Genomic DNA, 17,409 nt, shown 5'->3' with positions numbered 1-17,409 from the left:
CGGTGGCCGACCTGTGTCTCACCATAAATGTGTTAGTGATAGAAACGTCAAGAGTCTTTAAGAGACTTGAGCATTTACATTTCAGGGGATTTACATGCTGCATTTTTAATGCAAACTGATTTGGGCTTGCAAGTTTCTAGTCTTAGTATGCAGGAGCCAGTGCACTGTTTGTTTTGTTTTCCATATTTTTGCTATGCCTAGAGATTATTACACCGAGGAGAGAGTAAAGTTATTTAAACATGTTAGTAAAAAAGCAAAAAGTTTGATTCCTGTGAATACGTTAAAAATGAGAAACCGTGTGTAACATGATTAGGAACAAAGTAGCAGAAGTGCGGTCAAAGTGGGGGATGGGGGGGGGGGGTAAACACGCAGTCAGCCGTTTCCAGACAGGCAGACGAGAGACGGAAAAGGTGACAGACTAACAGACATTATCGGCAGGTGTTAGAGGTCAGTGCCACAACAGATTTATTCTCATGAATTTGAACAAAACAATCACACTATACGTTGGTCAACGTGGATTGTGGGTTGAGTTCACGTGCACTGATGGCCCAGTTTACAGGCGCTCTCACTCTCTCACCTTGGAGGTGCTCAAGTATTGTCGATTGTCCCAAACCTTTGCACTTTCCCAAGCATATTCACATAATTGCCTGCTTTCTTCTTTACAGCATGAATAGAAATGGTGCTGCTGTACATATGTATTAAGGTTTAATATCCCTGTCATGATAAGTGATATTAGCTGAGGTCATCAGGTCAACTGAATGCCCCAGTGACCCATGGTCACCATTTAAACTGACCCACGGGGTCAGTCAATTACACACCTTTTACATAAATGCACTTTTTAAAATATCAAATAGTGTCTAAAGGACATGCAAGGTCTGCATTAGCAGGAATTTGGAGAAAATTACTCAACTCAATGTCATAAAGGTCACTGACGGAGGGACAGTGTTTACACTATATGCAGATAATATCATAATTCCCTCCCGAATTGGGCTGCAGCAAGACAGGTGTGCAATATCCTCTGCTTCACCAATTTTTGATAAAAAGAGCAAAGAAACCTGTCAGTTTGTTGACATTACTGTAGTCCGTTCAGCCGCTGGAAGCGACTCTGAAAGGCTTCAGTTGGTTCTGATTGGCCTAAGAGGTCCTAAGTGCTCTGAAGTTAAGGACAGAGTCTGAGCGGACTGTTGACAGACACCAGCACTCTGCCTCCATTCGGGGTCTGTGGGCACTGACAGCTGTCAGCTACCTTCGCCATCACCTGTCTTTCACAGAGACCACATGTTCATACGTGTGTGCGTGACGTGCATAGATGGGCACGTTTGTGGCGGAGAAGCCACACAATAGCAAGTTTGGGCTCTCAATTTGGTGTGTGCCTTGGGATCCCATTCCTTTTTGTTTTTTGTTTCATTTATATGATTGCTCTCTCTCTCTCTCTCTCTCCCTCGCTCTCTCTCTCCTCCTCTCTCTCCCCCTCACTCTATTTCTGTCTCTCAGACAAAGCCAGGATACAGCCACCCGTGAGATGAGCGATTTAGTAATTGTGCAGTTGGCAGCAGAGTCATGGGGCTGTGGCAGCAGTGCTGGACACTGTGGCATGTATGAGCACAAAGTCATGTCAAGTGGGAAAAGAGCAGAGAATGATGGATAAGCAGAGGCTGGGTGAGGAGGAAGACACAGAGGAAGTTTATGAAAAAGCAATTTATAAAAAAAAAAGGACATAAAATGGAAGCAAGTAGAGAGGGGAGAGCGGGGGCAGAGTCATCTTGGTGTGTGGGTGGGTGGTTTTTAGTTTTGAAGAGCTGTATTGGCACGGGGAGAGGACTAATAGTGGATTAGGAAGGCTGCAGGGAAGTGAAAGGGGGATGGGGAGGGCAAGCAAGCAATTACCCTTATTAGGAGATCGACTTTAGCAAGTTACTGACAAAGTGTCACCTCTCATTATAACCAGAAGGCAAAGGCGGTGGCCTAATGTAAGGCAATAGCGTCCTCCAGACAGTTGCTAGTGTCGATGCAGATTCTGTTCTCGGCGGACACGCTCGACTGCATATCATTGACTTGCCAATACAACATTAGGCTTTGGATTCAGAATGCACAGTCCTGTTGGGAAGAGAGACGGGCCCAAACAACCGCGGTTCTTAGCAGCATGCTGCCCGAGCACAGCGCGTTTGGCAGCTCAACAGAAAGCCTGGATCCTCGTCAGACCTCAGTGAGGCTGACTGATGCAGATGGATGAAAGGTGTCAGACAGTTGTGCTGAGGCAGATAGAATGCCAGATTATAAATCTGTCCGGGAGGCTGGACTATTATCTGCATTGCTGTCAAGCAGTACGTCGACTTTCCAATGTAAACTATTTAATATGAAGAATAATGTGCATCCGATGATGACTAGAAACCACAGAATGTCATTAGAGGATGTTTTCCTCTAGCCTCCTCTTTTCTATTACCTGAGCCTTCATTAACACTTCCTTTGCACGTTTATTGTATTACCAGGCTGTTTGTTTCCAAAGTTTGTGTTATCTTTCTATCATTTACAAGAATTAGAAGTTTAACAACACACACAGCAGTCCACAAACAAGCATGCTATGTTGTGTCTCCAGTACCCCCGCCCCCCCGCCCCTCTACCACATGGCACAGTGCCGCTGAACCAAGTGACTGTGACAAATTGGGATTGGAAATGACAAAATGGGCTATTTAATAAGCATGGTGGAGGGGATTGGGCTCTGTGTTGGGCTCACTTGAATAAGCAGACTGTCTGAACTCCTCCTGGGCCTGGCTTTGATGGCAGCTTTCATCCATCTGATGTGGAGATCCTGGCAATGGAAGACGGAACCGGGTTTGTCCCGCTATCTACGCTCTGTGTGTGTGTGTGTGTGTGTGTGTGTGTGTGTGTGTGTTGTGTGTGTGTGTGTGTGGTGTGTGTGTGTGTGTGTGTGTGTGTGGTGTGTGTGTGTGTGTGGTGTGTGTGTGTGTGTGTGTGTTAAGGTGTGCATGTTTTTGGTAAATATAAAATCAGTTCACAACATCAGTGTGCTGCAGAAATACACTGTTAAAAGTGGGCCATGGGGACTAAATATCCCAGCGTCTTTGCCCTGGGGCTATTAATTCAGAAAATAAACTTCTTACTTAGGCTGAAATTGCTCGAATAAGTGTTTTTTTTTCCCTCTGGTGCTTGTAGTGCGTTTTGATACAGCGGTCCATGAGAAAAGACACATCTACTAATGATAGAGGGTCAGCGTGTCCCACTGCACTGTAGAATAGCGCGTGTGGCGTGTTAGCATATTTATGTGCAGGAATAAGCATAAAACAAATTCACATCATAGTGTGTATGGTAAGTTTCTGACAGACTCTTTGATTTACTGACATCGAGACTCGACACTAAACTGTGTTTTATTAAAAAGAGGAGAGAAAGATGACAGGAAAGTTAGACGCTGGGGGAAGACAAATAAACCTGCTAAGGCAGCGATGCTGATGCTGTTAAACAGTCTGTGGGCAGAAAGGTAATAAAAGAACCAATAAAAGTGGCCGCGGATGGCACAAGAGAGGGAGAAAGATGAAGTAGACGTGAAGACAACGTAAAGTGTGATGGGGGGAGGATTGAAAGGGGGAAAAGAAAGGAAAAAACACCAAGAGTAGGGAGCAGAAAGTTGAAAACCAGGTTAGGGTTTTTGAACTTGTTGACAGTAAGTCCAGAGAGGTGTGTAGAATAAAGAATGAGACAGAAAAGACAAGAAATAAAGTGTCAGACACAAAACTGGATGGCTGAGGTCTCTGGCTGGCACAGAGATGGCCTTCGTGTTTAGACTCAATTACATTTACAAGTTCAAAAGTGTGTGTGTGTGTGTGTGTGTGTGTGTGTGTGTGTGTGTGTGTGTGGCTGCTGTGGCTGCAGAAATGCACTTTTTTTTGTTGATGCTGTTCCAGTCCCCCAGGAAAGCAAACATTTCAGACTGGTAGCAGAAGCAGTTTAATGTCTGTGGAAACATGAATTATGAATTAAAGCATGACATATTCTGCTAATGCACAAACCTCAGCCCTGTGAGGAATTTTAGCTTCCTGCTTCAAAACACTGGCCAGTTCAAACATGGTTCACGGCTGCAGCGCCGTCTTTGAACTAACCACTTCCTCAGCAGCTGCTGTTTCTGTACGGAGCTCTGATGGAAGGATGAGCTAGGACCTGTGTGTTTTGTTCAGATTATCATCAAGAAACCAGTTCATGGTTTGCTTTTCTGGAACTGAAGTAAAAGTCATGGTAATGAATAAAACCTGATTTGCATTGTAATTCCCAGTGAACAAATCATATTAAACCTCCATCCACGTCACTTTGCAAGCATTTTCTTGCATATTTGTGGGTTTTGTTTTTGCCTTTTCCCAAGCCCAATGCTTTGTTTTTGTAATATTATTTTTAGGGAAACGGCCTGATTATGCAGCCTTAAGTATTGTATTAATGCTGCACATTATCTCGGGGGGCTGTGTGAAGTGTCGGGCTTTCGTCCAGTTTGACAGACGTTTCCAAGAGAAAAGCAAAAACAATCGCAGCGCAATAAGAACAAAACAGCTTCAGAGACACGAGCAAACAACATTTTCCTGTAATGGAATTCATTTATTGCTACCCTTCAGGCAGAAACATGTTTTTCTTCTTGTTTATGTTGTAGCTTCACATGTTGAACTTTATACCTTGTTGGCACGACATTGGAAGGTTCTAAATGCATTTTCTCTACATGTAAACTGCACTAAATGAGGTCAAATCAGAATATTCCTATTTGGAACTGCGAAGGCTTCGGTGCACATTAAGTGGCTGTGGTTTAAGTATTTGATGTGTACGCAGCAGTTTTGATCTTTTTATTTTTAGCGTGGCCTAAGAGCGACGGAGCTCGCAGCTTGTTTACGTGATGACTTGTTGATTTATGGAAATGCTTAACCTTTTTTTTCACGATAAGCAAGCAGTCGGTATCCACATTATATCTTCTTTTGTATCTCAGTCAGCAAAACATGATTAATTTTTTAAAACGGCCAAACATTAGCTCATGCTGCCGTAGCCTAGCGCTCACGCCAACACACTTAACATGGATTTCGATGGAGATATCTGGTTTTCCAGGATTTAATTCCTGTAATGTTCATATTTCTAACAAGAGGTTGCTGCTCTCTATCACATTAGTCACCAGGAAATAGTCAGGAATACACGCTGAACAGGGTCTACGCACACACACACGCACGCACACAGACACACAATTTTCTCACATTTACAGATAGCAACCATTAAAATTAAAATTTGCATGGACATTCAGTACATAAATAAAGCCATCCATCCTACTTTATTCCTGCCTTCAGGCAGGAGAGGAGCAACACTCGGGCCCAGCAGGTCATTACCGGGCTAACATACAGTGACAGCCACCCGCACTCACATTCACACCTCAGGTCCGTTTAGGACTGTTGATTCACTTATTCCCCAAAAGCATGACCTTGGACTGTGGTGGGATGTGGGAGGATCTGGAGCGAAGCCACCCGGGCGCAGGGAGCTCCTGCAAACAAAAGATCCCCTGGACAGCAAAGGATTTCAATCGGGAACCTTAATTGATGTGTTTGTCAATTTCCATTTAGGAGTGGATGTGACAGAAAACTGACATGCAGATGATGAGAGTATCTTTATCCTGACCTTTTACGATCCAGACAATAATATATTCACACAATGCTTTTACATATAAGATATCAAAGGTTCCAGCAAGACCAGAATATCTGTCAGAGGCGCACATGCTGCTCAGTAGCATGCCTGCAGATGTTTGTGTAACTGTGTGTGTGTGTGTGCCAGAGCAACAGAGAGTCCGCCTGCGGGGGCTCTGGCCCCGTGCCTATCAGCTCTCAGGGATCAGTCCTGCCTGGCTGGCGTCTGTCTGTCCACTGCCAGGCGTAACGGGGCAGACCCTGGGCATACCCACTGAGGAGAGGCTGCTGAATCGTGCTCGAATCAGCCCAGAACTCTAATGGGTCATGTGTGGCTGCACCGCCATTGCTCATAGCTTTGAACTGAAAAAGGGGCAAGGGATTGATATTCAAGGAAAGATGGGTCAGGTCAGATGCTTTTTTGAGCATTAATTATATTTTCTAGCCTCTGTCCAGTGGAACAAATGTCTTTGAATAATTTGGTTCTGTTAATTACTCGGACTCGACGTGGCTTAAATAAAACTCAGAATTCAGGACTGTTTCTCCATCTTCCCTCATTAGAGTGTTCTTCTTTTAGGATTAATTATGAATAAATGTGTACACACTTAATGACTCCCCCAAGTGGGAAGGCTGAACAGAAAGAGTTGGAGTGTAGGTTTGTTTTCAGACAGAAAACAGTTGGTGCTCGATAAATGGTGGCATTTGTAGAGCAACATCTGGGCCCTGGGTAGATGTGGGGGGAGGAAATCATCCAAATGTTTTCTAATTACACAGATTCGAAGCGCCAGCCCCAAAGTTAAGTTATCAACTGGGTGGCAACAGAAATAGCAAAAGCAAATTATATTTCCAATACCGTTTGCCTTTGAGGCAAAAGGAGGGGAAAAAATATTGTTTGTATTTCTTTGAAGTTCTCATTTCGCAGCTCCAATATATCTTAGAAGGAACTTGAAAAGATTTTTTTTCTCTTTTTTTTAGAATCAATTTACTCTTCCAGCCATGAAATCAAGAGGGGGGCTGTTTATTTTGGCCCGTTATTTGGTCTGCCTCTGCTGTTGAGAACGCAACAACAGACACGTGCAAGAGGTTGATGATGAGCTTTTCATAAAATACATTTTTAGTGTCGCGACGACGTGTCATCATGTGCCTGAAGATTGTGAACGATTCGAAGCTCAGTGCTCCCTGATGGAAAAGAGAACTACCTGTTTTATATTTGAATATTTGTGGCTTGTGCTGCATTTCGCCTGTATCGCATTGATCTCTGCGTTTGCTTGTAATGTTTATCTCTACCTTCATCAGCAGCTGGCTTCTGCCTGGATAAAGCTCTGCTACCTCCTCGCTGTTGCCCCAGACCTCTACATTCCTGCGTATTTCTGGGGCCTGATCAGAAGGTGGAGGATTACTGTCCTCAGGGGTAGTAATGTGGCACGTTGATAAGCAGTGATCTTTTGGTTCTTCGCTTTAGAGTCAGCAACACATCAGCTTCTGCTGGGACAACCCATAGAAGTTGCTTCTCCCAAAAGAGAGGATGGCCGGCCTCAGAAGGACACAGTTCTGTCTCTGTGGAGATTCAGAAAAGCGCCTCGCCACATTTTTTCTCATGTCTGTGTGGCGGGTCGGGGAGACACGCTGGTAGAGTCAGCAGGTATCTCACACTCCTCCAGGTAAATCATGGAAATGAGGGCTGTCGATGCCAAACATACATGGAGCACCATGTTCTCGACGACTCAGTCGAGAGTGGAAGTGTGAGCTTATTCCTGTCTGTCACTCTCATGGAATGTTCCTGTTCCTGCTTTTGTGTACATTTACTGGATGCTGAGCTGTGTTGCGTCTACAGTTTCTCCTAAATCAGCTCGTTGATGTAGGCTAACAGTCTGTGTCAGTTTCATAGGTTGCTTTAAATCTCCCTCAATGATCTGAATAGTCCGCATTCCAGGCTGGCTAGTCCCAGGCTGACCCCAGTCACATAGAGCCCAGTAACATAGACTGATCCCCTCCTTCACACCTGTGCTTAAAACATCCCAGATGTGAAACAGTGAGGGTGCTCTAATATTTGACAGAGAAGCCGAGGGACAGGAAAATCAGTCCCTTGGGGCAGGTGCCGCGGGGCATCGGGGCTGCTGCAGCTGCTACGCTAACCACCGGTGAGGATAGCAGCAGCACGGGGCGACAAACCAGCAGCAGCTGATGACTGATACCATTCTTTAGCCGATTAAAGACGACAAAGCTAAACTGGACCAAAGACTCAGAGTCTTAACGCACTGGTGACGTGGTGATGTTGATGCTACAGTTGATGGCAACGAGCCACCTGGAGGTCTGCACATGACATGTTCATGTTGTCCAGATGCAGGTTTAAGGGAATTTTGAAAGTGAACTCAATCCACTTTTGTCCTCCTTAATTTTTAAGACATCGGTGTGCAATATGTCATATATTTACAGTCACATTTCTATTTCTATCGACTCATTCCTGCATCAGAACATCACTATCACGTGTGTAAATCCGACTGTACCTGCGCTCCCGCTTCGTTAACAACCTCAACTGTGGACAAGAGAAGAATGACGCCTGAGCCACTGAAGCTGGTTTTTTGAACTGTTTGCTCTGGAGATTGGACGCCCCCAGAGCAGTTGGTTTCCAATACCACGGACATTGCCTCGGCCAACAGGCTGAGAAAGAATTATTTCCGGATCTACTGACTTTGCTCCTGGGATGGGGGAGTGTGAGATTAGAAGTCCTCTCTCACCCCACAGAAACACAATAGGTTAAGGTACCTGCCGGCCTGTAGCTCTTCCGAACGCTCTTGTGATTCTCCTTTGTGGAGGTCACAGGACTAAAGACGTAGCTAATGTTATTGTTTGTCCCCCTTTTTACCCCATCGTCGGCCTTCCGTTCCATAGTTCCACGGATCCCATTAATCATATCCACAGCCACGGAAAGCACACACTGTCACTCATTATTTGCCCCCCCCCCTCCAATCACTCTCTGCTCCGTTAACTACGGCCCTCTGTACAACCTGTGTCTGCGTTCCTCGAGATCTGCCCTTCCTGGCTCTTTCCAGTGTTTGTCTGAAGTATTAGGTAGTTGTTGCCTCATTGGATGGAATTAATTGATTAAAACTATTATCCAATTAGTGCTCCCTCATGCAATTAATCAGCTGGCTGATGCTGGGCCGCTCCATCAGCCAGACGAAAGGCAGACAGATGCTTTGGGTCCGGTGGGCAATGAACCAGGACCTTCCTCTGCGTCGCACCACCTTCTCTCTCTCCTCTCTCTAATTTCCTTCCCTCACTGTTCCGTCCTTGTCCGCTTCACAGTGCACATTAAGAGACGTCGCAGTTGTTTCTGACAACAGCAGATCCTCCAGATCACAACAGCTACTTTTATTTAATTAAACCCACATTTCGCCTCTGATTTTTTTTGGTCTCTTTCCTCTGTCTGTCCGCAGGTCTGTCTGTTTCATGCCTCTGAATCACTGGTGGCGTTGTGATGGCCAAAGAAAACCGTAGCGCCTCTGAAGAATGAACTTTCCGATCCACTGGATGGCTCTGGAGGGGAAATTTCCCAACATCAAACAAAATCACCGACAATAAAATCAGATGACCTTTTTTCACTTGAAGGATTCTGCTTTGGAAAGTGAAGTCGTGACATTTTAAAGAGCAGCGCTGCCGTAATTTCAAGTGCAGCTTTGTATCGAAACCAGCAAGTGACAAAGCACAGATGAGTGGAATATATCTACATTTCCTGAGATTTTTCTTGAACAAGTGACCCGTTCCTTCAAAACTATTGATTTTTGAAAAACTTTTTTTTGTTTTGCACTATTTTTGTTCAAGCGTTTGACTGGACAAGAATAGGCGCCATTGTTACAGTGAAGCTGGACTATGCAGGCGGTAAAAATCAAATATGCTCCTTGACCTTGCTGTACAGTGTGCAAACAGTCTCTGATTATTTTGTGATCCCATGGATTTACTTTTGACTTTTTACCTAACTTCTTAAGTCTGCATCTGTTTCCTATAGGACAGAAGTTACGCAAACCTACCAGTTTTTCACACATCCCTTATTTTACATGAATTTTAATCTTTATTTAGTTCTCAAAATGGCTACTTCTTGGACTGCAGGGGTTTGGACACTGTTGGCAGCCCTGGGGCTTCTTAGTGTTTGCCGTTTTGGTTATTGCGAGGCCTCAAGGACTAGTAGTCCAACCTCAGGAGGGAGGAAAGAGGACCACGGACCCTCATCCCTAGAACGCGTTAAGAGAGGTTGGGTGTGGAACCAGTTTTTCGTGGTGGAGGAGTACACGGGCACTGAGCCGCTCTACGTAGGGAAGGTAAGACGCCCTTTTTGTTTTTATCCCTCGTGTGTTTCTGTAGCATTTTTGAAAGCAAATTTCTGAACCTCTACATTTTTTCGGAAAATCGCCCAAAAAGTTCCGTATTCGACTCCAACAGACCTAGATGTTCCCCAAAGACCACGATGTGTTAAGTATTCTCGTCATCCACGTTGACGCAAACCACACAAAATATTGCGCAACGTTGACAGGCAGAGTTAAGTTGATGTAATTGCACTAACACGGTAGGTTTTCCATGTAACAGACTCAAACTAATATGCTCTTACTGTAATCGCAATTGAATAAACAGCAAATGTGCAATAAAGTGTTTATTTTTATGATCTCGCAAACCAGCAGCTTAACATTAAAACACCCACAGTTATTCTGTTAATGTTTGAGATATTATATCCATCCATCCATCCATCCATCCATCCATCCATGTAAGTAAATGTTTGCTTCATTTTTAAAAAATATTTGGTTTTATGTATTAGATTTTCTTCATGTATTTGATATTTGCATCGAACCATCCTCTGTAAGTACTGTCAGCGTTCCAGTGTGGTTTCATAACAGTAAAACTCACCGAACGTCTCACCGTTGCTTTTGTCGAGTCACGGTGGAGTCGGTTTGTTCCAGCGTCTGTCTGCCCTTCTTTGCTGTCCTAGTTTATAATTCATCAATTTTGTGTTTGTATCAGTCCATTTCATCCGACGTCACATTTTCATTGAATTTTCTTTCACAAAAGCAGATTTACTTTGCCAGTGTTACTCTTGTGGGAGCTAAATTTTGTTTTCTGATTTGATGACGCCTTCTTCTCGGTTTCAAAAGAGACTTTGGGAAAATGGTTGTGCTTTTCTGCAAATGAAATCTGCTTCCTTTTTGTACTAGACTCACACCTAAAGACTTAGAAATCTCGGCAGAGTTGTCCCTCCTACACACCGCTGCTGCCTGTGCCCCTGGCTGGAGTTTTAGTAGCTGCCTCTGTAGTACAACTCCAGCAAGCCATTTGTTATATTGGGTTGAAAATGACAATTACAAATTCCCAATTCATTATTTTAAAACAACACATTTTGCATCTTGACAGTAACACAAAGGTGCTGAGTGCATTTGTGATTTTTTTTAAATGCACGTGCATGTGCTCAAGGGGTGGAGGGCAGATTGTGTTTGATAAGAATCTATTAATCACATAATGTGTGAACGTAACACCAACTTTTCACCTCCACAGAGAAGCAAATTTCATTAACATGACATTCTAAGAGTGTGTCAAAGTGTGAGTAATGTGCAAAAAGCCCTGGTTTACACGCAAATACTCTCACTGTCAACCAGCAGTGGAACCCTTGGTCCCAGCCCACTTATTTCCATCCACATAATCTAAAAATATGAAGGGAAAATGGCCCAGAGTTTATATTAACAAAATTTATCAGGACAGGTCTGAAAACATCCAGTGGTAGATGTGAGTTTATGTATCACAACATCCAAATTGAGCCTTTCCTTTCTCCTTGGTGAAGGTAAATGTAAAGAATAGGAAGCATGTCTCCATTAACTCTTTTTTAGAAGTGTCACGAAAAGTAGGAACCACTTACCAACCTGAAAAAAGGTACTTCAAAACTGAACATTAAATTCACGAAATATAAAATGTATGAGCATTTGCTGAAGTTCCATTCCATAAACTAGATAGAGCACGACTGAGGATGACTCCGTTGCTTTTGTCCTCTCTGGCGTCTGCACCCCTCGCTCTGCTATCACCATGGTGACCCGAGAAGACAGGCGGTCTCCGCGGTACGAGCTCTGACTGAGACTCGGAAGCTTGATACGTTAGCATTTTTAATAATCTATCGCTAAAATTACAACATAATTTAGATAGACATGCGTATTATGGCTTATAATAACCTTATCATGCAAATGGCTCTGTTGTTCTCTTCTGAGGAGGATGTCATTTATACAAATATTGGAGTAGGTCACCTTCTGTTATCTACACTAATGCACTTTGATATTCAAATTGATAGCTTTGTTTCTACCTTCACACCTGTTTGAGACCTCTGGGGTCTTCTGAGTCACTACTGTACACATTGCTGTCATATCTTAAAATAGGGTAAAGCGGTATTGATGAACTGCTGCAGCCCATCACGTTGCAGTGGACTGCACGCTCTCGGGATGCAACTACGACCATCATTTCGGTCCCCCTCCGCATCAATGTTTTTGTGTGCTGCTTCCTGATATGTGGGTTGCTGTGTCAACAGGGGCGTTTGCTGAGTGATTGTGGACACTCTAGTTGGGACGGGGCTTGTTTCCCTTCTTAAAATGACAACCTCAGAAACACTCCACCGTGGTCGTAGTTTAAGCACAACGGCAGAACCTCTGACGAAGACACAGAGAGCAGTAAAAGTATATAGAATCTATCTCCTTCGTGTGCTGTGGGCTTTTTATTGCAAGTGGGTGAATGGTGATGCGTTTGTGATCAGCTTTTACGAGATAACAGCTTCATTCTTACAGTATAAACAAGAAGAAAAAACAATTCTGCTTTTCAATCAGATAACAGCAGGCAATGAAAAAGATGTGCTTTGGGTCTCATTTGGACTGATTTGTAATTCAGTGAAAACATATGCAAATGTCCCTGGTACAGTGATGTCGGCATAACAGCCTTGAGTAAAAATTGCGTTCCCTTGTTCCGCAGCGCATTTGAGAACCTTCCTTTGTTGTCCTTTTGTTGGAGGAGAGTGGGCAGTGAGCAAAATTCATTTGCCTTGAGGTGAAATGAAAAGAGAATATTAATGCAGCCCGTCTGGGATTAATTGAAGTCCCACATCAATCTCGATACCCTCGATTCTAATCAGTTCGATATCACAATTGACCGACTAACTGGGTGTTTATCGATCCCGCCATCGCTGCAAATGAATAGAGATGTCGTCCACTCTTCTACGGCATAATTATCCTGCACTCATTATTTAGCTGCCATTGGGATTGTGTTGTGGGATTGTGTTGCATCCCTGCTGGTGAGGCCAACAACGAGGCTCCCGGGATCTGCTCTCCGGCTGCCAGGGGACGGTAGCCAGAGAGAAAATGAAGGGATGGAGCGACAGAAGAGGGAAGGGTAGAAAAGAAGGGAGGCATCACAGGGACTTGTGATTCATTACTGGAGAGGGTGCCAGGGAAGGCAGTGAGCTGATGTTAAAGGGCTGAGAGGAGCTCGAGGGAGAGCCACAGCAGGAGGGAGCGAGAGATGATTTTATTAATACAATTATCTGGAGTTATTGCACTTCAAGTGACGAGGGCACATACCGACCCAATCACTGCTATTAATGGTGTGCGAGTCCCCGCATAACTGCTGCACCTTCACGCGTGCCGAGTTTTCTATATCAGCGCTCGAATTTGAGCAGCAGCATAATATTAAAGTCTGCTTCTGCCGGAATAGGCATGGCTGCATTTTAAAGGCTTATATTTGACACAAGAAAAAAAGAAATAAATATTAACTCTTAGATCCAATAATTGACCATGGTGACCAACAAAAGGGTTGACAATCAGATTTGAGATTTTTCAAGACTTTCCACTACCTTTTGAAATGACACTAAACCTGTCTCATCCATCCGTACGCTGCTGCTAATGGGGAGCTGGATCACGGCGGCAGTAACCTAAACAAAGAGGGCTGGATTTTCTCCCTCCCCGGTCCCTTCTGCTTATCCAGCATTTTCTCGAGGCCGTCCTCCAGTAAATCTCACAAGGATGGCCTTCTCCCCAGATACCTGCCCCACCTCATCTGGCTCCTTATGATGCAGCGCCTCTCTTATGAGCACCTCCTGCATGACCAAGCTTCTCACCATATCTCTGAGAGACCACACATCCTGCGGAGGAAACTCATTTCGGACACTCGTATCCTTGATCTCTTCTTGCGGTCACTACTCATGGCTCATGACCATAGGTGGGGGTGGGAACTATGTCTCTTTCTCCATTGTCAAGAATAAATGCAGAAACAAATGCACTACTGGTTGTCTTCGTGGAAGTTGAGTTTCTATTTTTAAAGAGTTGAAGCTGCATAAACAATCAAAGATGGAAAGATTACACTCTGTCATATCTGCCCTTCTGCAAATGAATTAAAAATAAAATCCATAAAGTGCCCCCCTCTTTTGCTGATAACTGTCCTCAAATATGCCGAGAGAAAAAAGAAATGCAAACACTAGCAGCATAAAACACAGAGTCGTATTGTCTCTTGGATGCTCCTCAGCCTCTGACTGCGAGGTGCTCATTGGGCATCTCACGTTGCGCAGCGATGCGCAGCAATCACACAATTTGACCATATCGCTCAAAATTCCCCCCCCTCCACAAGAGTGGGGCCCCTCTCACAGTGCCTGTTCTGCGCCCTGTATTGGAGCACCAATCTTTGATGAAGATGGATCCCTCAAAGCAACATAGTGACAAAAAACTCACGATGGGACTTTTGTCGTGAGTCTTGGTCCCAACAAAATGAAATGTGTTGCATAATGAATGGTGCATTATGCATAATTAAATCACGTTAATGTTTGATGGCCGTCATTTGTTTCTTCTTTACTGTATCGCCAAATGTATAAATGTGTGCTTCCTTTATAGATAATACTAAAAAGACACAATTGCTTATATTTTCTTTACTTAGGTTTTATGTGAGGCCAATTACTTTAACGGGTATTTCAAACATTTTTATATGTTCTTTTGTGTCCTTAATGCTGAATGTCAACAGCTTATTAGTATTTTCAGCACTGGGTTGAAACATCACCTATTGCTGTGAACACAAGGACAATCTGAAACTTATTTGCATGCAAAATACCATTTGATGTAGTTTGGTGCTGAGCAAAACAGGTCAACGCCAAAAGAAACTTCATTTGTTAAAATCAAGGGTAACAGAAGTGTCACTGAAGGAGGGTGAATTTTATTTATATAGACATACATTTGATTTTTTATTTAGACCGAAAAACATTTCCCTGTCTGAAGATGGTGTGCAGATGTTAAGGGTTGTAAACCCAAGAGCAGAACTAAGTGTGTGGGAGGGAGGGGGAATGTGATGAATGTTAACTGATAGAGTTGCTAATACAGGAAAGGTTCATCTGGGTTAATTATTATTGAGTTTTCAAATATATTCTGTTAGCAGGAATTCTGGAAACATCTTAGTTTCAGGATGTGTGTTGAGGTTAACACAGTGGGACCTGTAGCTGACAGCTAGTCACCCTGCACACAACCTTGAACCATAAGTTCTAATTGTAAAGTTATATTTTCTGAATATCATGCAAATATCACTTGGTTTGACCCAGTTGCTTTAAGCATGCTGGATAAATGAGGATGAACTAGACTGCACATGAATTGAGTGGTTTTGTCCTGCGTGTCTACCTCCCTTTGGAGCCTTGTGGCTCCATCATTGAGATTTCTCTCCTCCCTTGACTCCCCTCTCAATTTCCCCTCTGCTCTGCCGTCATTTACTTCTTTATTTATTTACTTCTTCTTTCGCCCTCCCTGCTGGTAGCCGTCTCCACCTCGGCTCCCTCTGATGCAGTCACCTTGTTAACACTTTGAAGCTGTTAAGATCAGAAAGCTTGACAAGCTGCAGTGAAACGTTCCAGGCTGACTCCTGATTACACAGACTTAAATATAAGACAGCCAATTTGCTGCATGCTTAAAACCCTCAATAAGCCAAGGATCCACTGCAGCCCATATTCTCCTCCCCGCTAAGCCAAATAATGTACTTTTTTGCTCCCCTCCCGTTACACAATTACAGTTAAAATGGAAATGTGAGACTTTTGTCTGAGGCCCTGCAAGACATTCAATGCTGAATTATCATTTAGAGTTGATGCTTCCACCAAACAGCTGACTCCATGACTTTCTGTCCCTGAGTCACATGTTGTCACCTTCAGCACGTCGGCCCGCGGTGACAGTCGGACAGTGACCCTAAAGTGAACCCAGCAGGGCATCGGCAACCTCTTTCTCCCCTGACTCACTGCACACTCTCAGCTTTAAAGCCTGTGGGTTCCACTTATTGCTACTTTAATAAAGTTTCACTTAGACCCACATTGTGACTCACTTCTAAACAGTAACAATAGTTTCTTTTGAGTTTTACAACAAAACCCCACACACTCTAGACCAGACTGGCCAATAGTGGATTCACAGTAATAGCCCATGTACACATTCATTATTGATAGTTATTTCAGAGCCCCTACCTTCCTGAACAGGGTAACAATCATATCCATTATCTGACGTGCTGCAAGCGAGAAAGCGTATTAGCTTCATCTTTCTGGCTGAAATACAGCCTGACCCAGCTGTATTGTCAGTCCACGTCCCACTGAGTTGCAGTTATGACGGTGCACCGCTGGTGCAGCCATTTGGGCGAAGAGTATCCCATATTGACTGTTGCTCTGCACAAATCAATTGGCTATGACATCAGGACTTGTTTATTATTCCGTACAGTTTTCAGGTCAACTATAGAATGTGTGAGGAAAAGAAATACTTTATAAAGTTGCTACATTAAATCTGCTTTATTTTTGCAATTTCCATGTGATACGTAAAATGTACAAATAATTAGGCCTCCCTTGTTTTGCCCTTGTCTGCTTTATGATGTTAAAACAAGACGTTTTCACCCCTGGTTATGCTTTTTGTTATTTGATTGACATTTGAGGTTTGACCTTTAGAATGTAGAAAACAACTTAGCAAAGCATAGTGAGTGTGTGTGTGCGTGTGCATGTGTATGCGTGTGTGTGTGTGTGTGTGTGTGTGTGTATCAGGCTGCCAACCTGAATCACTCCAGTGTGGATAGAGTGACAGACGGATAGAAATATTGAGCCTGAGGGGGGGTAGTCATGCCAGCAGAATGATGCCCCCCCCCACCACGACGTATGTACGCTTTTACGTCGTGTGTTTGGGCGGGCACGTGCACTCTGGGTAGGACCTTGCAGTGTGCCAGCATTTGTGCCGTTGAATTAACACCTGATGACAACATTTCACACACAGCCTTTAGTCAGCGGAATGTCCTTTAGAACTGCTGAGAGAGGACAAGAGAGGAATTTGTGGTGGTAGTCATCCACCCGTGCACCTTAGTGGGTTTTTTATGATTATTATTGGATGGCGCACAGTTAGGACCATTGGGACTGCTTTTATTGTAACTAAAATATTGATACTTTCAATGTCCCGGGCAGTATATCTTCTCGGGGTGTTCGTGTATTTGTCTTCAGGATGGTGGGTTGAGGAAAAAAGCATAAAAAATGAAGGGGGAATGGATGTGGGCTGCAATATCATGGCACCGCCTTGCATTATTCCACAGTTTTACGACGAATACTTAATGAAAACCCCCGCAAGGTTGATGGAAGCCCATATTTAATTAAGCCTTTATAAAATATTAACCACGGAGGCCGGGGTGATTTCCCCTCTCCCCGGGTCTGCTTAGTACATTGAACCACAGTTACACGACGTACACAGTGGTGAAT

General features: G+C 43.8%; 1 protein-coding gene across 5 annotated transcripts in view; it reads left to right on the top strand.

Annotated features, from left to right (window-relative positions):
* The window catches only part of LOC130524891 (cadherin-22-like), a 115,876-nt gene that overhangs the window by 54,051 nt on the left and 44,416 nt on the right, over positions 1–17,409 (top strand). For all 5 annotated transcript variants that reach the window (XR_008950277.1, XR_008950276.1, XM_057031410.1 and 2 more), the window contains one exon: positions 9,098–9,976. Coding sequence is in view for 3 of the 5 variants with exons in the window: in XM_057031410.1 (XP_056887390.1) it covers positions 9,716–9,976 (261 nt within the window). In the remaining 2 variants the exon portion in view is untranslated. The remainder of the gene's footprint in view (positions 1–9,097; positions 9,977–17,409) is intronic.

Source organism: Takifugu flavidus, chromosome 4, assembly GCF_003711565.1.
Source record: "Takifugu flavidus isolate HTHZ2018 chromosome 4, ASM371156v2, whole genome shotgun sequence".
NCBI lineage: Eukaryota > Metazoa > Chordata > Actinopteri > Tetraodontiformes > Tetraodontidae > Takifugu > Takifugu flavidus.
Note: the sequence above shows the minus strand (reverse complement) of the source record. Positions and strands in the feature narration are given on the sequence as shown.